The sequence below is a fragment of the Antechinus flavipes genome, chromosome X (assembly GCF_016432865.1).
Source record: "Antechinus flavipes isolate AdamAnt ecotype Samford, QLD, Australia chromosome X, AdamAnt_v2, whole genome shotgun sequence".
Classification (NCBI taxonomy): Eukaryota; Metazoa; Chordata; class Mammalia; order Dasyuromorphia; family Dasyuridae; genus Antechinus; species Antechinus flavipes.
Genome location: NC_067404.1, coordinates 55756076 through 55781098, shown reverse-complemented (window position 1 = coordinate 55781098; position 25023 = coordinate 55756076). Strand labels below are relative to the sequence as shown.

General features: G+C 35.3%; 1 protein-coding gene across 1 annotated transcript in view; it reads right to left on the bottom strand.

Moving 5' to 3' along the window:
• Nucleotides 1-25023, bottom strand: part of IL1RAPL2 (interleukin 1 receptor accessory protein like 2) — an 878604-nt gene that overhangs the window by 411361 nt on the left and 442220 nt on the right. The window contains exon 3 of the mRNA XM_051968000.1: nt 12294-12480. Coding sequence (XP_051823960.1) covers nt 12294-12480 — 187 coding nt within the window. The remainder of the gene's footprint in view (nt 1-12293; nt 12481-25023) is intronic.

The following is a 25023-nucleotide window of genomic DNA, read 5'->3' as shown; positions in this document are numbered from 1 at the left end:
CCTTTGAATCAATATTGTGTTTAATCTGTTTATACATGTACTTTATAACTCCCTTAAAATAGAAACTGCTTGGAGTGCAGATTGTTTCAGACTTTGTTAAATTTTTCCCTGGGCCTAGGACATGATAAGTGCTTGAAAATGATTATTGAATGATTTTGAAACCTTAACGTGCTTTACAATCATTTTTTAATACCCCCATGATGATTCATGGTATGAGAATGAGAAAACAAAAGAAGGCAGATAAAAAGAGATCTAGATGGAAACAACATCATAGGAAAAAAAGAAGTAGGACAGAATAAACAGAAGAAGAGATTCCAGATGTATAAGAAGGCCAAGTAGGAGGATCACTAAGAAAAGGCCACTGGATTTTGAAATTCAGAAATGACTGGTAAACTTCAAGAGACCAATTTGAAGTGGTAGAATTAGGAGCGAGATGGCAAAGACTTTAAAAAATAAGTAGGATGTGAGGAAAGGGGGACTATTAAGAAGTGTAGATAATCTTTCTAATAACTTTAGTGGCTACTATGTTTGGATTAGGGGATCCCAACTTAAACTTCTTAACATTTAAAATCATTGCTGTTATTTTAATTTAATCATATACATTAAATATTGCAAATTGTTTTTCAAGGTATATTTAAGGGTAATATAAGAAAAATCTTCCAATCAGAGCAGAATAAAAGTATAATGGGCTACCTTATGTTACAGAGAGTTATATCTCACTAGAGCTCTTCAAGGAAAGGCTAGATGGCCATGTTTTAAGCCTATTATGGAAGGACCAAACTAAATGGTTAGTGAAGTCCCTGCCTTCTCTGAAATTCCATAAATCTTCAATCAAATACATGTGACTTAGTGGACTATATCTGCAGTTCCTGGGATGGCCTGGCATATTACAGAGCAAATACTGCCCGCTCTGTCTATGACACATGTGGGAACCATCTTCACTGGCAGAAGATAGATCTGGGAAGTATGGATTCTCTTACTATCCCCTCCTTAGTCAAACAAATTGGAGGTATCATGCTATTACCATAGAAAATGGCTAGCTGAGGACATCTTGTGATTCATTGGAGCTAATGTCCACTTCCTACTATTTTTAATCCTTGCAGACAAACTACCCATTCCCAATCGTAAGCATACGAATTCCTCCAGATCAAGGAAGGTTAATTAGCAAAGGTCAAATGGAATCCCTTTTTTTCCAGAATCAATAATGCTAAGTCCTTTGACTTCTCCTCACATGAACAAAAATCTATTTTGATAAAATAATATTTTTCCCTGAAAACGAACATCAGAAGTTGGTGTCAGAAGAGATGTTTTAAACCTTAATTACTTGAAAAAGATAAATGGTGCAAACACACAAAACATTTGTAAGGTTAATGACTTAAGTGTTTTTTTTTTGTTAAAAAAATTAATATGGTCTTCAACTTTGCTATATATTTATCCTTTCAGCATTATAGGGATTTGGGTTGCATCATCTGTCCCACCAAAATCTGGATAATCTGCATAAAATTTTTTGGCCCTCCCTTTGTACCAGAGAAGAAATATGAATTTCTTCAAGACTTTTTTTTTATTAACTTGGTTTTTATTTGTTTTAACTACAAAAAAGACATTTTCCACATGTATGGTATTAAAAGAAAAATATGTCATTAATATACAATTTTACATGTATATTTTGGACATTTCTGAGTTTTTAAACTTTTCCTGAGTCATCTCCTGGAATTCATGAGTTATCTATAACTTCTCCAAAACTGTCTCAATGTTCCCATTTAATTTCTTATTCTGACACATATTGAAATTGTGATGAGGAATGTTGTACCATGGAAGGGATACTTGTAGACTGCTTGAGTCAGTATCTAAGTCTTTTCAAAAGATTCAACTGTTATTAAGTATATTTGGAATTCAAGACCTAAGATAAATTTGCTGTGGACACAACAGTTTTAAATGATCTCACTAGAAAAAGTCTAATGGAGATAGATTCAGTAATTACATGGGGCAAAAGAAAAAGGCCCATCCTCTGCTGACCTGCCAGTCTGAGAACTTTTCATCCAAAAACAGTCTGATGAATGATGAGAGGATGTACTGTTTTGTTAAAACTAAAAGAAAAAAGTAATACAAAATCCATATCATTGAATACATGAAAAATAAATTTAAACAATCAAATCTGATATTTGTATATACTTAGAGCATTTATACTTGTTATGTAATTAGAACCTGAAATTACCCCAAGCTTTAGGGATACTTTGTATGACATCCTTCCCTCTGCCCCACTGATTTTACTTCAGTGAAAGAATATAGGATTCTGTTGAGCTTCAATTTCTCACTCTTTTCCATAGATTTGAAAAGCATATTAGAGATTTGTTTGGCTCGTTTCAAGTTCTTTTACTTTCTCTCTTCTTCCCTGTTAGGAACCTTGAGTCCATATGCTCTCAGGCTCATGCAGGCTCCATTGAGCAGCAGAAAAATACTCAGCTACTAATAATTGAACACTTAACAGGCTTGGGGTTATTAAAGATTCAGAATTCCCATTTAGTCTGTGTCCTGGTAAACTCCAGCAAATGGATCTCTCTTGAGCAAAATTTCATTGTGACTTAAGGAGTTGAGCAGAGCGGTCCCATCACAACCTGTGTTACTAGGAGGTCCTGACATCTCCAGCTGATTTGGGGGTACAACACTTACAATAGTTGATGGAAGCTAATATGTCTCCCTTTTCCTCATAGAATAGATAGTAAGTCTGTGGACTGAGGTTAACTGTATCCATAGGGAAAAATACCAGTCTACAGCAATAGGGCCCATCCTTAAGATTCATTCCAATACAAATACGAGCCACATTTCTGATACACTTACTACTAAAAGAACTATGTTCTGGGGATTGAAGGGGATACAAATTTGTTTTAAAACAGCTAATGATAATAGCTAACATTTCCATAGTGTGTAATATTTGCAAAGCATTAAATATAGGATGAAATTTGATCTTCCTGGCTCAGGGGATAGAGAGTTAGGCCTGGAATGAGGAAGAGTTGAATTCAAATATAGGCTCAGACACATACTAGCCATGTGATCCTGGGAAGGTCATTTTACCTCTATTTTACCAAATCTACTAAAAAAGGAAAAGACTAATCAGTTTACTTGCTCAGAGTGACATAGACAGTGGGTATCAAAAATGAGGCATGAACCTAGGCCTTTCTGCTTGGTAGACTATCTATTATACCATGTAACATCTCATTGGTTCTTTTTTTTATTAGACTTCTACAGTGGTATAGTGACTTATATTATATATTATTAATTAATATTACATATAATCTATTGTTAATAATATATTACATATACATATAATTATATATGTTATTAAATATTGTGTTATATATTTTTTAAAAAAGACTAATCAGTCTAGTATCTTTGTCCCAAAAAAACCTCATGGACAGTATCTGAATGCTCTCCATCCAAGAGAGCATGAGGAGCTGGACACTGAATAGCAACAACAAAAGTACCATTATTATCCCAATTTTATGGAAGGACAATTGGAGAGAATAAAGTGAATGGTTTCGAGAATGAGGCATAATTATCAAGGATCAAAAAGTCTACTAGGGAGATTAAGGCAAAAGCAAAAAGATAATACAAATAGCATAATAATATGATGCTTTTAAGGTATTTAATGCTAATTACATGTTATGTCATTTAATCCTCAACTCTGTCAGATGGGTGCTATACAATAAATCAAAGATGAGGAAGTTTAGACTGAGAAAGAATTAAGTACTAAAACTTTGGGAAACTACTAAATGGTTGAAATAAGACCTGGAGCTCCAGCCCTCTACCTCCACTGTTCCTTTATGGTCATTCTATCTACACCAAAGCTTCTCAGCTCATTTTAGTGCCAATAAATCGAAACCTAAGGCTCAAACATTTCAAGTGACTTAAGAGAGGACCCTTAAAATAAGCCTTAATTTCCATTTTAATGTAAAGACCAAAGTTGCTCTATTTTTCCCAGTGATCATCATGGAAAGTAAATTGATGCACCTATTTTTTTTCAGATGATAAAACAAGCACAGAAAGGTTTTGATGTGGGGTACAACACATACAATAGCTGTCAGAAGTTAAAATGTTTCCCTTTTTCTAACAGGATACATAGTAAGTCTAAAGACTGGGGTTAACTGTATCCATAAAAAAAATAACACAACTTGTAGCAAGAGAGTCTGAATTCCCAAAGGTAAAGTCAAAAAGTTACAATCGAACCCACTTCAATGAGTCCATTGCTTTTCAGATGAGCTCAATTAGAGTATCTCTCAAAATTACTGATTGGAAATTCTTAAATCTAATAAAAGCCATGTTTTGCGGTGAGAACATTTATACTCTATGTGGTCTGTGGTGCCCTAAGTTCTCTTTAAAAAGTCAAGATAAAGAGCAGCAAAAATGGAATGATTTCCATGTAAACATCAAATTTATTTGCAATATTAACTTTCACTTAAAGGAATTTCCCCCCCTCTGTTGAGTTTGAGTCTGGCCATATCCAAAATGACTCCCTTTTCCAAATGGAATGGTGTATTCTTGGGAAGAGCATATTGTGAATCACCAAATACAGGAATTAATTGATAAAAAGCATATTGAGAGAGAGGAGAGAGTACTATGTTCAATGACAACATATGGCGGGGTAGTGGTGGGACGTGGAGATTTCTGAACTGCACCTTGAATAGCAGATGACTTCTTTACCGCAACCAGGTGGCCCTGCCACTCTTCCAACAGCTCCCTAGTCAACAAGAGAGCAGGGAAATCTGTCTGAATTTGCATTTATACTTGCATTTCCGCTGAAGCTTCTCTCATTTTTTTTTCAGCTCGATGCACAATTATTTTACTTGTCATCATGGAATTCTTTCCTTCTCTAATATCAGGGAATAGGCATTCCTATCCATGGGAAGAGAGGTGATTGGCCACTATCATCCCCCTCCACTAGGTTCAATGCTTTGTTGGCATTCCATAGGCAACTTGGGAACTTGCCCTTCATAGGAGAAAACTCTCTGAAAAGGAATCAGACTAACTCTAAGTGATGGACTGAACTAGTAATAGTCTTCCTTAGAGAGCTAGAGTAGAAATGAGGAAAGAGCAAAACGATGAAACCAGAAGATCTGGGTTCACTTTCTGCTTCTGACAATTACTGTTTACAATGGGCAGCATGGAGGTCCAGTGATTGTTATTTGTTTCCAACCATTCATGACTACATTTGGCAAAGATACTGAAGTGGTTTTCCAATTCCTTCTCTAGCTCTTTGACAAATGAGGCGAAGATGGGTGAAGTGACCAGACCACACAACTAGTAAGTGTTTTTAAACCATGAACATGAATTTTCCTAATTCTCAACCCAGGGCTCTATCTACTACAGCACCACGGAGCAGCCACCTAAAGAATGGATAGAGAACAGGTTTAAGAATAAGAAGGCCCAGGATCCAGTCCTACCTCTGACTCACTGCTAGAGGTGTGACAAGTCACTTAAACCCTCAATCCCCTATACAACTCTCTTAAGACTAAGAATTACAGACTATATGCTACTTTGCATTAAATAACCCTCCTCTTTCTTTCCAGTTCCATAAAATGAGATGAGTGCTATGTATGGATTCTGAATATTCTTCAAAATATATGGCCACAGATGTGACTTTAAGACTCTTGGGGCCTTGTTTGTACCTCCATTAGTAATGGGAATTGAAACAAATGGACTCTGAAATCCCTTTCTTTTCTAGAATTAGGATACTCTTATTGATGATCGCATGAGTCAGGGAATAATTCTATTATTTACAAGCTTGTCAAGTCACACCAATAAACAAATATTTTTAAGTGCACACTCTGTGTGAGGCACCATATTTGGGAATGGGATTACAAAGACAAAGCATAGCCAAGAATCAAGAGGACAATGTATGTTGGGCCACCTATTGGCTATCCCATGCCCCAGACTTTGGCTTGATCCATGAGCATCAACCTGGAAAGACAGCCACTAACTGGACCATGATATAGATCAAAGAAGATATGACAGTGGGTCAAGCCTCCTGGACCTCCTAAATTCTAGCCTTTCCAGGAACCTGCTATGTGACCTTGGACAAGTCCCCTTCACATTAGTGGTCTACAATTTACTTTCCATGGAAAACCTCATTTCTAGTATAATATACTTCAAAATCGCTGCCATGGTTTACTTCTTTTTTTTTTTTTTTTTTTTTTTTCATGGTTTACTTCTTGATCAGAAATTAGCCCAAAGCTTTTCTGGTGAATTTAGGCAACCAGAAAGACCGAAAAGAGTCAAATAGGGACATTTTTCCCCCTCCAATTCATTTAAGCACCTTTTGGACACAAAAGGAGTTATTCAAAAACATATTCAATTTTCCATGAAGGAATCTATTCTGGCTCCAGGATCAGAAATGGAACACTGGTAAATTCATTACACTAAGGGCTCAGAGGACTGATTGGGAACCCAGCTCTGCTACTGACCCTCTTGATATATAGTAAATCAGTAAACTATTGTGAGTTTTGGGCAAAATAATCAAGAGATTTCTAGATTTAACTCTCACAATCAATCCTCTGCATATAAACAATGGTTCTTTAGGCTGGTAAAAGTTCCCAACTAAAAAAATCATCCATGTAATTAATTCCAGCTTTTTTGGCATTTATTCAACTACTGAAAAATGAGTCTAAAATCATCTTAATGAAAGGCCTTTGGTATTGGCCAATAGTCACAAAAAAAAAAAAAAAAAAAGGTGAACCTACCTACTGTCACACAACTGGAAGCCCATTTTATTATGTGTTGGGAAGTTTTCCTTTTGGTCTGCCCTAAATTAGCACCTCAGCCCAATGGACCCATTGCTCCAGGGCTACTTTCTAGAGTCAAAGGGAACAAGTTGCTAATCACTCTAGACCTTGACAGTCCTTCAAATACTTGACCTTCCTAAAATCCAGCTCCCCATATCACACTGCTGCTTCTACCTCTTCCCCTTTTCTTCCTTCAGTTAAACTCCATTAGTTTCTTATCACTACAACAATCAAACACAAAATCCACTTTTAAAGGACTCCAAAACCTTGACCCTTCTTACACCTTGCTACCTCCCACATACTCCACAGTACAGTGAAACTGGCTTTAACTTATTCCTGAAATGTGACATGAACATTCCGAGCCCTGATTCCAAGCACTTTCAATACCTATCCCCAATCATTGGACCTCTCTCCCTCCTAATCTCTGACTCCTGGATTTCCCTATTTCCCTCAATTTTTAGCTAAAATTTCTATTTCTTCAAGAAATCTTTCCTAACTAATAATCCTTGATCTAAGTGCCTTCCCTTCTGGGATTATACCCAATTTACCCAGTATATGTCTAGTTTGTAAATAGATGTTTTCATGTTCCCTGCCCCATTAGCTTGTGAATTCCTTTAGATCTTTTGCCTATCTTTGTATCTCCAAAGCTTAGCATGGTACCTGGCACATAATAAATACTTGTCCACAAAGTGACTACTTCTGTGCAATCACTGCTATCCTTTCTAAATATTCCTAATCATTGTTCTGATTCAATATTTTAGAGATTGACTAGAAATTGAAGTCTGTTTCATAAATATGTAGTTTGAAACATCTACGTTCCTTTTTTAAAAAAATTAATGAATGAAATTTAAAATGAAATTTTAAAAATGAAAATTGGGATATTTGCCTTCATTTGGTTCAGTAGTATTTTTCATTTTTGATTATTTTCAAAGATATAGATGTCCAGCACAATGAAAAAAGTGCTGGACTCGTATTCAGCACGTCTAAAGTTTAAATCACATATTTGATACTTTCTAGCTGTGTGATTCCGGACAAATTATTTAATTTTTCTCAGCCTTTGTTGCTTATTAGTACAATGGGGATAATAACAACATGTACCCCTTCCCCATTTGCATATACATATACTGCTGCTGCTGCTACACCCCATCCAAATCCCTTGGAATAATGTATTCCATTCCAAAGTCAGAATCATGGGTTGTATCACAAGTCAATTTTGTGCTCCTACATCAGGATCTCTAGTTATTCATAACTGCCTGTTATACTTGTTCTTTCTACCTCTCTATACTGATAGCTGAGACTATAGATCTTATTACTGGTTACATTCTTGAATCTGATCTCCTATGAACTTCTGGGTAGCTCAGCTATCCTTAAACATAGCTTTTCTTTATATCTTAGGTTAGTGGATACATAAAAAGTGGTTTTCTACTTTCCCCTTCCTTTTCAAATCAAAGCTGTTTTGTTAGATTTACAAGATATATGGCAAATGCATTCTCTTATGAGGTATAATCTATTCCTTGCCTATAGCCCATTCTTCTTGTATTTTAAACTGAGGTCCAGAAATCCAAATCCCTTTTTCAGATACCATCGTCATAACCAGATTTTCAATTTATGAATTCTTACTCTCTCTTTTGAATTCATTTACTTGGAGTGGCAGCAGTGATATGAAAACTACTTTTGCCCGAACGGTTGCTGGTAACATCCATAGTCCTTTTGCTGAGACACATCATTTGTGTCTATGTGAATAATCAGCATTCAACCACAGTGATCAGGCTTAAACCAGCTAGGACAGCTTCCTATGACATCACTGACTTATGCACTCACAAAAATAGATCTCATTCACAGCATCCTCGAAGCAGCCACTGAGAAAAGTAGCCTAACCTATCATGTCCCCAACTGTGGCCTTCCATAGGCATTTCAGATTGCTGTCCATCCCCATCCATTTTAGTGAGGGGCAGTCACCGGGGCACCAGTGATTTAAAAAACACCAGAACCATGGTTCTTGCCCGGTAGAGCTTGGAACAAGAGGAGATGGTCGAAATCCTCAAATGATTTCAATAGTCCCACACAAGTGTCTTGGATAAGAAGCTATAACAGGAAGGAGTAGGGATGCTCAATCCTAATATCAATCATTTAGCTCTTTAAAAAAGTTTTATTCAATGGCTCTTATTAAGTTTCGTTAAATGGAGGAATACAGTGCAAAGAAGACTAGACATCAAGCCAGGGATTTGGGTTATGATAGTCAGTTTAATAAGTTAAGATGAGTGGCTGAACTTAATTATTACATGACTTTGGGCAAGTCATTTGACATTTAATGACCAAAACTTCCTTAGCCCTTTCCAGGTACAGTTCTATGAATTTATAATGATCACGGGTAGCTTTCAGCACCTTCGTGAACTTCAACTTCATCCCTTGTAAAACAAAGAGATTTGACTAGATGGTAACTGATGTCACTTACAAATCAATTACCTCATCCCATAATGCAAGGTGTACTCTTTGCCAATGCTATCAAACTCAAATTAAAATGGGGGCCCAAAATCCATACATCAGCATCCCTGTGTCCATAAAGTTCCTTAGTTTGAAAAAAGTAATGTCATCTTTATTTTATTATATTTTATTTACTTTGTTAAATATTTCCCAATTATGTTTTAATCAGGTTCTAACCCACTAGGGAGTATGGCGGACCACATATGTGTTTAACACCTCTACTCTAAGGATACATCCTAGACCCTCATATATTCTGTTTTGATGGTTTTCTCAGTTCCCCTGGGGTCAATTATCTCTATTTAGATAACTCACCAATCTATACAGCCAGCCCTATTTTCTCTACCCAATTCCAGACCTGGCTGTCCCTTAGGCATTTCAAAAATTCACCTTGTCCAAAACAACTCAATAGCTTGCCATCTAAATGACCCTTCCATATTTTCAGCTTTCTTACGGGGGACCAGCATGGCCTCCTCTGGAAATTGCTACCCTCATATTTAATTGCTTAAAAATTCCCATCAATTCCAGTTCTGGAACATCTGTCTCCTTTCTTCCTCTTACATATCTAGCACCCTAGTTCACACTCAAATAGCCTCTTAATTGGATTACTCTAATCACCTCCTAATTGGTCTTCCAGATTCTAGTCTCTAATCTCTTTAATTTATCAGCTAGAAGACTAGGAAAATAATCTTCCTAAGGCACAGGTCTGACCATATCAAGCCCTCTCTGAAAATCCCCCAGTGAAGTTCAGTTTCCTATAGGAAAAAAAAAAGAATTCCTCAGTCTGATTTTGAAGATCCCCCACAAGATCTGTTTCTAACCTTCCTTTTTCCAACATGATTTCTTTCATACTATTGAACTTTGTGAATGCCATTTCTGTTAGTCTAATCAGTCAAGTGAGATTCTTCATGACCACATTAGGAGATTTCTTGGCTAAGATACCAGAATAATTTGACATTTGCTTCTCCAACTCATTTTTCAGATGAGAAAACTAAGACAAACAGAGTGAACCGAGTTTCCCAGGGTCACACAGATAGAAAGTAGCTGACAACAAATTTGAACTCAGGTATTCCTAATTCCAGGCTTGGGTACTCTTATTCACTAGGATCCAGTTGCCCCTTGTGAACTTTGTTCTAGTCAGAAGACTACTAGCTGTCCTTCAAATTCAAAATTCTATTTCTCACATCAATGCTTTTATAAAGGCTGTTTCTCCTGCTTACAAAGCAAGGAATACCTTTTCACTTCTGTAGCTGAAAATTCTTAGCTTCTTTAGTGGACAAGCAGAAGAGCCGGCTTCTATAAAATGCCCTTGCTGATCTCCCTCCCTTTACCTGATAGCACTTTCACCTTACAGGGATGTCAGACATGACTGGTGGAGTAAATTGCAATGGATGGTGGTTTCCCTCTATGGTACGTAAGTTACCTGTCCTGATGAGTTTCCATTATAACCCTTTAACTTCTTCCAAGTTAAAGCAATTATTCACAGAGGTGTCCCATGTCTTGTCTATAAATATCTAAAAGGAACCCCAGCCATCAATGACTCTGAGTATTCCCAGGATGCTTGGTACCTGACAGGAGTGCGGCCACGTTAACCTTGGAAATTAGAAGCCTAACCTCCAAAGGAAGGGACTCCATGACTTTGGGAAAACATCCTGATGCCCTGAGTTATTTTTTTCTTTTTAATTTAACAATCACTGACAAGCGAAACTCTAGTCACTTCAATCCAAGTACATATATTAGATCTCAGTTTATACCCACTTGTGCTTTGCCATCAGGCAAGGAAATGTGAATCCCAGGCTCCATACACCAAATTCACAGACTTTCCCAAGCTTTTGAATAGTGGTTTGCACAGTTCATTCTACAAAGAATCCCAATGGGGATGAGCAGTATAAATTCTGGACTCCGATGGGGTGCTTGTTCTTGTGTCTTATCCAAAGTAGTGCGCTTCTCCTCATTCATTTTATCATTTGGGAATCGCCTATTGTTGGTAAATAGGAGGATAAAGTATTGGACTTGAAATCAGGAAGAACTTGAGTTCAAATCCTTTCCCACACACTTATGTGGGAGTCATTCCATCTTCATTAATCTCAATTTCCACTTCTGTATGTAACATATAGGGCAACTAGAAAGTCACGGATAGAGCACTGAACTCGGAATCAAAAAAACTAATCTTCATGAGTTCAAATCCTGTATCCAACATTTACTAAATTGTATGACCTTAGGCAAGTCACTTAACCCTGTTTGCCTCAGTTCCTCAAATACAAAATGAGCTGGAGAAGGTAATAAGAAATTAGTCCGGTTTCTTTGTCAAGAAAACCCCAAATGGGGGCGTGAAGCATCATACTCTACATAAAGGACGTAACAAATAAGAATATATGGGGCAATTAGAAGGCATAGTGGATAGAATGCTAGGTCTGCAAAAAGGAAGATCTGAGTTGAAATCCACTTTCACTTACTGTAGGACTCTAAGTTACTTAACATGTATTTTCCTCAGTTTCTTCATGTATAAAAAAGAATAATAACAGAACTTCCATGTCAGGGCTGTTTTGTGGATCAAATGAGATAATAATTGTAAACCATGGCCCTTGGCACATAGTAAACACTATATAAATATTGTCATTCTTTCAATCATGTCTGACTCTTCTGGATCACATATGGGATTGTTTTGGCAAACGTACTGGACTGGTTTGCTATTTCTTTCTCCAATAGAAATGTCAGATATCGGACATTATTAGCAAGTAACAATGAAGTGTTGTTTAAATAATTTTTAGTGGTTATTATTATGGTTTTATTTGAAAAACACATATACTACATATTATTACAATAACTACCATTATAATTATTTAATTGGAATAAGTGGGGAAAAGGGTCTTTGGTACCATACCATCAGAGGGATGGACAGATAGTCAGCACTGGTTAATGGGAACTTGTAAAATTTTAAAACAACATCAACAATAAGAACAACAGCAAGAACAATACACCTTGACCTCCCCCTCCAATCCTGTCCCAGAAAAAAAACCTCCCCTCCCACATTACCTTGTACCACACAACATCCGGTTCCTGCTCTGCAGTTTTGTAATCGTCCATGTCTGGGCAGACAATCTCCTTTCTTTTTGTGACTTCAGATTTTTCAGAATAGCGGATCTGGCTATTGTAGCAAAGTCCAGATTCATTTTCTGCTACTGTCAAGGACATAGACACCTTCATGCAATAGGTTGAGTTTCTGGAAGAAGAGAGAAATGACAGAATGGCTTTACTGGATGCTTACACCTTCATTTCTCTGATTTCTAATTTGAGAGTATTGACTTTCCCATTTAAGATTTCACCTAAGAGGGACTTCCCGCAAGGCTGCCAAACAAGAGATGTTATGTAAAGCCCGGTCTGTCCACCATCCTTCAAAAACTGAATAATACACAAAAGAAAGTAATCAAAATTGGAACATTAGAAAGAAGGCCAAGGAAACTACTCCCTATAAAGCAATTCTTATCAAAAAATACAAGATCTAATTACTGGTTTATATCATTTTGCCCCATGGTTGACTGCTTCAGGGTTAGAAAAGCAAGACCCCCAGACACCCAGACATCGCAAACACTATATAGTGGCTCAAGTATTTGCCCACTTTCAATAATCTAAGTACAAAAGAACAGGGAACCTTTGATGGCCCCCAAGGGTGGAAACAAGGTAGCAGTGATGAAAGTTTAGAGTGAGGAAGATATGGGTATAAATGCAGTCTCAGAAACATACTAGTTATGTAACCCTGAGAAACTGAGTTCATTTCTGTCTGCCTCAGTTTCCTATTTTACAAAATGGGAAAAATAATATCTCCTTTACATTCCAGGGTTGTTGTAAGAATCAAATGCGAAAATATTGGTAAAGTACTTAACACACTGACAAGTACATAGTACTACGTAAATATTAGCTATTATAGCATGAACCTGAGGGAGAACAGTTATAAAACCAGCTTAGTGTAGTATTTGAAAATGGGAAACATACCAATGAGGAAGAAGTAATAATAGCAACTGATAAATAGAAGATGGAAAAATCATTCTCCTGTCAATATTTGAATAATTGTATATGTTGTACACTCTATGGGGTTGGTATGGGATGAAGAACAATTAAGATGATATTCAGTTCAAAAAGAAAGTTGTAAAATGAAGAAGTTTATCCACAAAAAAACAATTTTTTTCATCAGAAAAACAGCAAAGCAACGATCAAATATAATGAATCAATACCATGGAATGAAAGAAGTCAATTAAAAAAAATCCTAGTGGGGGTAGCTAGAAGGTATAATCGATAGAGTACTGGACCCAGAGTCAGGATGACCTCTGTTCAAATGCTGTCTCAGACATTTAACAGTCATTAGCTGTGTGATCTTGGGCAAGTCATTTAACCCCAACTTCCTTGCCAAAAAAAAAAAAAAAAATCAAACAACCCTAATGGAAAAGAAATTGCTGTATCTACATAAGAGTTTGTGAAATCATACATAAATAATTAATATATGATTAATAATCATACAAAAATTGTAAAAACCTCCAGAATCTATAGAATGGTGCAAAAGAACAATAAACTTATTGAAAATTTCAGAAGATTAGAAGAGGAATTAAGGCTATCAAAAAAATTAAAAAGACAAGCAAATGAGTAGAGCATCTAAAAGACAAAAGAGAAGAGTACATGAAACATGTCAACAGTGGATTTAGAACTAAAAAACTAAAAAGCAGGAGAAAAAAATTCTGAAAGGAAATAAAAAAAAATACCAAACACCAATATAGGATGAGAAACAACTGGTACTGAAGACAGAAGGTGCAGAGATTATTGTAGATCAAATTTTCTATAACATAGAGAAAATTTTAAATAATAATTTAATACTAAAAAACAGTATAAGAAAATTACACACACATATTCAAAAAGAGAGAACAAAATACAAATTGATAGAAAACAAAAGGGAGACGCATATCCTGGAAGATAACAATGTATGTTTATCTCTATTCTCTTCATAGATTTTATAGACTTGGAAAATATACCCCTCAACTTTCATTGATTCCATTTGAAGGAACCTGCTTTAATCTATATATTGAATTCTAAAGGATGGAAAACTAGTGACCAGTGATTCTTGTTGACAGAAAGGGATGGTGTAAGGTGTTTATAGGATTAAATAGAGTACCTCACTCTCGAACTGGTATCTACCCTGGAAAAAGGACAAGGAAAAACAATGTCATTAAGTAGCAAACTAGTCAGAAAAAAAAATCAAGCAGAAGTCAGTCAATCAAGTGACTGCATTTCTGCATGGTTGGGAAATGTGGAAAATACTGTGCTTATTTCAGGTTGCCAAATTTCAAGTAACAGTAGAGTGTCCATAAGAGGCCACCAAGATGGTAATAAGCTCTAAATTCACAGCATATGACGATCACAGAGGTTGTTTATTTTTCGCTCTTGAAAAGAACCATGATATCAAGGAGGTATTGGATTTCAGTGAGGGAGGACTGGGCAAAATCACCTGCCTCATTTTCCCCTCCAGAGGCATCTGGGTGCAGTGGCCGGATATAGATCAGGATGATAGGAGATGACTCTGGATGTAATAGGAGACTTTGGTCTTTTTAAGCTAAGATCTTCAACAGGCTTCTGTTAGACAGAGGCCATACCCATTCAGTGATTAAGGCTATGTAGCAATTGAGGCAAAGTATTTCCTCTTTCACCTAGTCCAAAACAACTAAGTGAATAAATAAATGAATCAATCTGGGAGAGGAATATCTTCAGGGTTTCTGGTAAAAGCAGAAATGACTGCAATTTACATTCAAAATGAGTCAATCTTGACCAAATGGAGCTTGGCCTAGGACCTGTTGGCCAATTAGAATAAAATCGGTTTGGGTTTAAGGCCTAATCCTTAAGAAAAAATTCTAGTCAGTAAACCTCAAGATATCTCGAGAGGGTTCAGAGGTGCAGAAGAAAAACGATGCTTTTAAGAGAATCTGTAGATAAGGGTATGATGCCCTATATGGAGAGAGGGAGGAAAGGACCAAAATAGGAAGATCACTAGAAAGACATAGAAATTTTTAACCTAGAGAAGAAAATAATTATTTGGGGTGGGAGAGGGAAAGAGAGGGGTAGAGATTATAATTGTGGAAGAGGCAATTATCTTGTTTTGTTTGACTTCAGAGGGTAGGGCTAGTAAGAATATGTAAAAGTTGCAAAAAGGAAAAGTTAGATATCATTTAATTTAAAATGTTCTAATAACGGGAGCTGCCCCAAAGCGGAATAAACTGTGCCAAGAGGAAGAGCTGCTCCTTTTCCACTTATTGACTAGGAGGCCTTCTCATTCTAGAACATCCTTCCATTCCCATAGCTCCCTTGTCCCACTGGGGAGTATCTTCTATAGTCTCCATTTTGATTAAGGGACAAATAGTTTATTTCAGAAATTTATTACCATATCCCTAATTGGCCATGACCCTTATATCCTTATATTTTTAGCTCCCTTTCTCCCATTAGAATTAAATCACTCTTTTTTTCCCCTTGCATTTGTATTTCTAAAGCACTTAGCAGAGTATCTGAAAAAAAAGACTCCTTTCCCCAAAAGGAAAGACTTCACTAGATAACTCTTTAATCTCTGAAATGCTGTTATTTGGAGTTGAAATCTAACTGTCCTGGGTCTTGCACCTGCTAGGCTGGTATTTGGGGTACAGTTCTGGGACCCACATTTTCAGAGGATAAAAAGGAAGGATATGGAGGAGATTGAAAAGTATGTCTCATATGGAGTGGCTGAAGCAAGTGGGGATATTTATGCTATTCCTGCACATAGCGAGCACTTGATCAAACTTAATGTGACTGAATAACTGACAAAGGAAATCTTAGGGAGAAGATATGTACTAGTTGTGTTCAAGTATCTGAAAGACTGTGCTCCACAAGAGAAATTAAGCTTATTCTTTTGGTATAAAAAGAACTAAGAGAACTGAATGGAAATTAAAGAGTACAGATTTTAACGCAATATAGAAGTAAACATTAATCTGAACCTAGAATTGTATGCTTTTGGAAAATGCAATAATTATGAAATTTCTATAGCTATAAAAGATTCGTAAAGTGTGTTACCTCTAAGAGATATTTTATTTGATTACACAATTACCAGTTGAGGTGAGCGTTATTCATATTATTCTCATCTTACAAATGTGGAAAGTGAGGCAGAATATGATTAAGTGATTTGCCAAAGCTAATGCATTTAGAAAGTTTTAGAGTGGGTTTTGGAAAAAAGTCTCCCTAGAACTTTTTATCTATTATCAAATATATCTATTACATTACAACTATTTATTATATTTATCTATATTATACATATCTATATTTTATCTATCCAATCATATATATATATAAAGACATATATATATGAAAAAATATATATATGAAACTACATATATATATAGATACACACATACACACACACACACCTATTATATATAATAAGTTAAAGTACTCATTTGGTATGTTAGCCCCACTATACAACATATTCCAAGGGCTTCCTATTTCCTATAAGGTCAATTGAGGTCTTACCCACAACCCTGTCCTGTTCAGTGCTCTATCCCCATCTCTTTGACCCCTGGTACCGTTCCTGTGTGTCACTGGTTTTGTCGAGACACGAAGGGTCCCAGGGTTACTGAGGTAGCAGTCCTATCCATCATAGGAAAAAGGCCCAGCTAGACTGAGCCATGAGGATTGTACGGTGAAGTCCACAGTTTAAGCAGCCTGATAGTGTGGAGCTGAGGCTGATTTTTATGAGAAGTGGAATCCTGCCCTGGCCCAGCTCCCACTAACAATCTTGCATTATTTAGATTTTATTTTAAAAAATGCCCCAGGCCAGTTCTATTTAAAATGTTTCATATAACTGGGACCTAAAAATGTTACTTTTCTTTCATTAGATACAATTAGAGCTGTGTAAGGTTGAGGAGCTAGATGGTCTAGTGAGAAAGATCAGGGCTTGTTCTTGATTATTTCTTAGCACAGCTTGATGGGAACAAAATGCCTTCTTGGAAACAGGGGCATAATGTCGTACCTGTATTCAGTGGACTTAGTCTTTCTCAGTGCTTTGAAACCTAGTTGATTCTGAGGTCATTAGAAGGGAAAGGGGGCAATACCAATTTTACAAATGGAGAAACAGACTCTGGTAGGAGAAATCATTTTTTGTAAAATCAAAGAGAGAGAGAGAAATAACAAAGCAAGGAATTTTATTTATTTATTGTTTGAAAGATAAAATTATGATTAAGGGAAATCGTAGCTTGATTAGTGGTTGTGGGCCATCAGCAGGTTTCTGGACAGCTTAAATACGTGCCACACCCAATAAAATATCAAGCCAGGAATCAGACATCAATATCATCATGTCCAGCTTTTGATATGTCTGCTAAACTCTTGGCAAAAATTCCCATCATTAAAATTTCTCAAAAAAACCCTCAATATTACGTCTATTTCTGATATATAAACAACAATTTTGTGTCAATTTGTCCAATTATGGATCCTTAGCAAAGCATTCCACATCATATTTTATCTGCTAGAGTCTTAAATTTCCACATATGAGGATGTAATAATATGGATACACACACACAGATGTCTAATCTGCCTCTGATTTTCTCTACTGTATTTCTTTTTGGAAAAGGTATGGCCTTCCAGAGTCACATACAGGCCCCCCGAGTTGTATTGTAACCAATCTGTGTGATATCTAAGATTACCAATGGGTCTCATGTTGGCATTTCTATTTGACCATACCATTCAAAATTCACATTCATAAAACATACTAATAGATTCAAAAATACATTTCCTTATATGTGGAATAAAGGACCCATAGAGCTCATGCAAGAACTACAGCTGTGTACACGCATATGTGTGTGTGTGTGTGTGTGTGTGTGTGTGTGTGTGTACAAACACACACACATAGTACACAACAAAGTTTTCATTCAACTCCATAAAAGTACAGAAAGTGCCATGGTTCCATAGTAGCATATAAATCATCAACTAAATTCTCTTTCCTCTATACTGGGTGTCATTTCCTAGTGGGTCCAAAAGAATTACAGATTCACAGCGCCACCTAGCAATTTGGATTTCATTAACAAACGATATCCACTTAGGATTACTATACTGGCCACCCTTTTGATCTCCTACCTCAATTCAAATTACCCTTATAATGTCTTCATAATTCACAATAGTAAAAGGATACAAAATACAGATGAATTATTTACAAATATCATGGCTTTTGTCCTCAAGGATAAGTGTTTTTCACTACAAGGTAGATTTATTTGATTTATATATATACATTTGATTTATATATACCACGTATATGTGTGCATGGATGTGTGTATTTCTGTATGTGTCATGTGTCCAAAATATTATAAGCTCCTTAAGGGTAGGGACTATTTTGGTTTGGTCTTTGTATTTTCTGAATTGAACATAGTACAAGGCGTATAGAAAGCATTTAATAAATTGTTTGGTGACTAAATGTTACTATTCCTCCCCGCAATAGGAGCCATGTATGTGACCTTCTGTCACAAAGGGACTCAAACAATTCTCCTTTTCTTGATGGAAGACTGTATCCTCAAATGCTTGACCCTGGACTCACGCATGTGGTAGCCCTGATAATTAACATTGTCTAGGAACTTCTCCCATCCTCTACCAAGACTAAATGGTATTGGAGATGGAGGGAAGTACTGCGTGGTTAGACAGGGGCAGGGAATGATAACTACTATAGTGCATGACAGTGTCAGCATCCCAGAAGCAGCTAGGTGAACAGGGCCTAGAACTTGGGCCTAGAACGGAAAGGAATGGAATTGAAATCCAATCTCCGACACTAGCTATATGACCTTAGTCATTTATGTAACTGCTGTATTCACAGGCTATTGGTTTGGGATTCACTTCTTATTGATGGCAACAGAAACCTTACTCTGCATGGGTGCATGGGATAGAGTTGGGAAGAGATAGGAGGTTCAGTTGTCAACCAATCCCCTTTGAGGATGCTTCAAGCAGGAGTCTTTTTCAAGTACCATTTAAGGGACTTCACAAGAAATAGCTTTCTTTGAGTGTCAAGTTACTTCAGGTTCGAATGGCTTTCAGATTAAAAAAAAAAGATGGAGAGAACAATTCCAGGTCACTTATTGTGTCACTTTGAGCAAGTCACATAACTACTGTCTACTTGTTTCCTCGTATGAAAATGGGACCGATATTAGCACCGACCTCACTGCTTAGGGATCAAAGAACAGATTTTAAAAGAGCCCTGCAAGGGATCTTGTACAGATTAAACAATTAATGAATGTTTCCCTCATACATTAATGCTAGTAATAATAACAATAGTATTACTACTAATATTAATTAATATGGATGCATCTATGACATATTAAGGTTTATAAAAGAGAGAGGCAATGAACATTTATACAGTACCTACTATGTGTCATGAACTGTGACAAATGCTTTACAAGTATTCTCATTTAATTATCATAATACCTATGACTGTTATTATTATGATCCAAAAAGGATCTTGAATGTCTCAACCTTTATGCTGAAAATCATAAGATGTAATTAATTCAGTGAACTAAATGTGAAACCAATATGGAATAGAAAAACCCACTTATCAAATATAAGATAAAAGCAACGATTAGCCATGTTATGCTCTAACCCCCAAAGCTAATGCAAACCTGGGTTGTGCTAAGAAAGAGATCAAACCCTCATTGGGAAAAAAGGAAGTTATAATTTTGATATACTCTGTGCTGATCAGAGCATGTCTGAAGGACTGTATTCATTTTGTTCCAGCACAGTGAAAGGCAGACATTAATAAACTGAAAAGCATCCAGAGGGAGTAAATCAGGATACTAAATGGTCATAGATCCATGGGATATGAGGCTCATTTGAAGGGATTCATGATATTTAGCCTCAAAAACTGAACACTCAGAAGTAATGGGGATATAGTAGCTTTATTTATGTATTTGAAGAACTGACATATGAAAGCTTGATGAGATTTATTCTACTTGGCTCCAGAGGGCAGAACACTGATAGAGGGTAGAAAGCACAAGGAGGCAAATTTAGGCTTCAGATGAGAGAAATTTTCTAATCATTTGGAATGAGCAAAAAAAGTGAAAAAGAATTCCTTCTCAAGTTGTGGATTATAAGTCCGTTCTGGACTTCAAGCACAGGCTAAAAGACCCTGATCTTAGACAGGTTCAACAGATTCCTTTTAAGGTAAGAGTTAAACTAGAGGCTTATAAATGGAGCACTCCAATGTCAGTGTTTGAAAAGGCAACGAGATGCAAAATGGATTCTAAATTAGAAATATTACTTTTCTTTGGTGACAGCTCTAGAATGACAGCTCTAGGTAAACTTAGAAAAAATGCGAAAAAAAATCATTTAAAAGGGGTTCTGAGGACCCAAATCCTTACCACTTTCCCTTTCCAGTTTATCAGAGTTTACCTAAAAAAATCCTTATGATTCATATATGAGAAAGGTAAAAATATATTCTATCAGGCAAAGAAAATTGTATCCCAGGAAATTATTTCCCCATCTCCGGAAATTTGTGAAAATTAGCACTAAAGTTCTATTAAGATGCAATGCAATTTTGCCCGAACAAGCAAAATGTATTTTAATTGCTACTAATGTCCTTTAATCAACACATAACCTGTTATGTAAACAAACAATTAGCTTTCCTATTTGACTTTGAATACAAAATAATTTGTGAGCAATTACCGATAGAGAGATTCAACCTTTGGTTAAGAACAGGAGAATCTCCAATTGGGAATAACCTTTTTTCCATGTGGTTTGAGACACAGTCACTGCAATGGAGCAGAATAAGTTGCTCAACCTGAAACTGAAGTGACCCATTAAATGAATTCCAGTGCTTTTAAAAAAATCAAGTATCAGCTTAAATCAGAAGTGAATACATATTTTGGAAAATGAATGAATTTGAAACACAACCACACTACCGAGTCAATTCTCCCAAGTGTGAATCTACTGGGAAGTTAAAAGATAGAGACAGGGGAAGGCCTCGAGAACAGGATTTATTATATTTAAAAGATCCAGAACAGGATATGGACATGAATTCTAAAGATTACATATAGAAAAGGATATCATAGGATGAAAAAGTATGGGTTAAGGATCACACTGCAGGAGTGAAAGGATCCACCTCAGTGAGATCATGCATTGAAACAGCAGCAGCCTCATTATCACAGAACATAGGATAGTCTGCAAATTTCTGAAAAAAATTACACAATAATTTCTATATCAGAAAAATAGACATGTTTCAGCTTGTATGCCTCAAAATTGCAAGGGAAATGTCAAAAACTTGACTGAGTGGGTGGGTGTAACTAAACCCAGATTACATGTAGTACCTCAGAATAGTGTCAAAGGTGTCAAATAAAATAAATGAACAATAATAACAAAGAGAGTGGAAGGAAAAGAAATATTCGAAGAAAAATCTTGTACAACCCACTTCCCCCCCCCCAAAAAAAAAATAAATAAGCAATCTATGGTCACCAAACCAATTAAGAACTACTTTGTCATGAACTGGATAGGAACACAGATATGCTCATTTACATTTACAGATGAGATAATTAAGACTCAAAGAAGCTACATCATTTGTCCAAGGTCACATAGGTAGTTAACATGAAACATTATATTTCAACCAAAGTCTGCTGACAAAAGAGCTGTCATATATATTATACAATCAAGTAAGGCAAAATCTCTTGAAAAAAAGTGTGCACTAATAACTATGCCTCTGTATACAAACATGCAAATATCACAGGATCTTGTAGAACAGATTAGAAATAGAAAGAAAAATATGGTATATATATATATATAACATTTAAAATAAGAGCAATGAAGAAAGAATTCAGGAGGAATACAACACCGAATTATGTATGTGCAGCCAGAAGAAATGTTAAAGGTCAATTTGTCTAGTGCTGGCATTTGACAGCTTAAGAAAAGGAAGACAAAGAAAGTGAAATGTTTTGCCATAGGTCACAAAGGTAATAAGCATCAGGAGTGATCTTTAAAACCAAACCCACTGACTTGAGAATTATTTATATTATATCAAATTCTCAATCCTTAAGTACTAATAATATGGAAAAGTTACAATGGGAAATCTCTGTTAAATAGGAGTGAAGTGGATAAACACAAAGTACAAAAAATAACTACATATAAATAGAAAAATAAACTTACCATTAGCAAAATTGCAAAGCATTTCATATTTCCATATAGTAAAAGCCCTGCAGCTGGAGAGGAAGGAACTAAGTAAGCTAATGTTTAATGTTTTAGTCTGAGAACTACTACTCTACTAGAAAGGACAAATAAATAAAGACTATAAATGTCATCTTTTAAGAAAGGACTGGAAAGAGATTATAGAATATAAACCGATACAACCAAAAGGATGCCTATATTGAATAGACTTTAGTTTAACTTGCTCATAAATATAGTTATCAAATGCTTGCCCTTTGAGATCAAAAAGACAATCTTACAGGCAACTTGAAGCGTACAAAATGTTTCAATAGAAAGATATTTTTAACAAAATAGAATGAAATACAAAAAAAGAAAAGAATGAAAGGAATTATAACTTCACTCAAATTAGTTATTCTCCAGAATTATACACACTCCATAATGAGAAAGGATAGCTCTTTAATGAAATTACAGTACACATTATTTTCTGCTGAGAAATCCATAAGTCAAATAATGATGGGTAAGGGAACCAGTGAGAAAAAAAAATATTACAGCAGAATTTAGAGGGGTGAACACACTTGTTAATTTTAGTTGTGAATATGAATGTGGTGAAATTATAAAATGAAGGAAGGTATAAAACTTGTTTATAAAACAAAAACATAGAATTTTCTACTTGTAAGAAACAGAAAGATTGAATCAGTTAAAAATCAGGGACCTTAGAGCTAGAAAAAAACTTCAAGGGTTCTTCTACCACAAACTCCTCATTTAACAGATGAAGAAACTGAAAACCATAAAGATCAAGAAAGAGCTTAAGTTTCAAAAATTTAAGAATAAACTTATGAGTAATGTGAAACTATGTTTTGAATGACTACACATTTATAACCTAGATAAATTTGCATATCTTATCAATGAAGGAAAGAAGGAGAGAACTTAGAATTCAGATTTTTTAAAATGAATGTTCAAAATTATTTTTTCATGTAATTTTGATGGAAATGAAATATTAAATAAATATATTAAAGAAGAAAACTTACAAAAATAGATATTATAATTATTTGGTGATCTATAGGTAATAAACTTATGGAAGATATTTATTTTTTGGCCTTGAGTAGAACTGGCCATAAAAATTAGTAACATTCCAGAACATACATAACTTGTAAATAAATTCAGAAAGAGCAACACATTAAACATACTGCATATAACTGTAAGACCAATAAAAAGCTAGTGAATAAGAAATGTGATTAAAGTACAAAGATTTAAATGGAAGTTAAATAACATAATCCTTAGGTGACTAAAGATAATGTTATAGCAACAAATAATAGTATGAAAGAAAATTGTAAGAATATAACAAAACAACAACAATCACAGTAAGCATGAATAGTAGCCCTTATAAGAAAAAAAAACCTATGTAATACATATTTAAATACAAACATATATGTCACCTAAAAAAAGATAATCCATGAACTGATCATATATGGTAAGTCAGTTTTTATTTCAACAATATTTTCAATTTAAAATTCACTATTATTTTAAAAAATATTTATTTTTGTTCTCTTTTTTTGGTATTATTAACTTGTAGAATTTTACTTACTAAATTATTAACTGGATAAATTAACGATTCCAAAATAAGGCAAAAAGCATGAACCTTAGAAGTTGGTTAATTAAAAAAAAATACTGTTAAGATGATAGATGAAGCAAAAAACTGGTTTTTTAAATGACCAATTCCCAAAGCACTAGCAAATTTGACTAAAGGGATAAGAAAATCAAATTAGTGTTTGCTATTTTTTTTTAAAGAAAGCACCAATTCATAATGGAATGTAAATTAATGAATATTATTTTATAAACTGAAATATGTCAAATTCTATGCCAACAAAGTGAAAACATAAAAGAAATTGATTATTGCAAAAACTTAAAATATTGAAATTGAAAAATCAATTGGAAATTGAAAATAATCTAAATAATTAGGTAAAGTGCTTAAGTGCATGAAGAAACAGACTTGGAGTCATGAAGACTCAACCTCCATACTTCAAATATAGCCTCAGATATAAGCTATGTCACACTGGGCAAGTCACTTAACCCTGTTTAGCTGTTTCCTCATCTGTAAAATGAGGTTAAAAAGGCAATGGTAAGTCAACTCCAATCCCTTTGCCAAGAAAATGCTAAATGGGGCCACAAGTTGTGAGACACAACTGAGTATCAACAACAAAAAACCAGAAGGACTAAGAAATTGAGAAAATTATAAATAAACTTTCAAATTGAAAAAAAATAAAAGATAGGTACGTTTACTAATGAATTTTATCAATTATATTAAGAACAATAACCTCTCTGCTAAATGTAGGCTTTAGAATCCATAAGATTTGACTTCAAATCCTTCCTGAGGCACCTATAAATTTTATGACCCTCCACTATTTAGTCAGTTGCAGTTTCCCCATATGGACGGTGGAAATGACTGCATATATAAAACAAAGCAGGGAAACAACTGATCAATATCATTAATGAATATCAAAGAAATTAAAGTAAAATACTACTAAATGATGAGGTCTTCAGTGTTAGGTTTGGTTACTACAGTAATTAATCTCTGGGGCAAGCAGGCAGAAGGTACTGACAG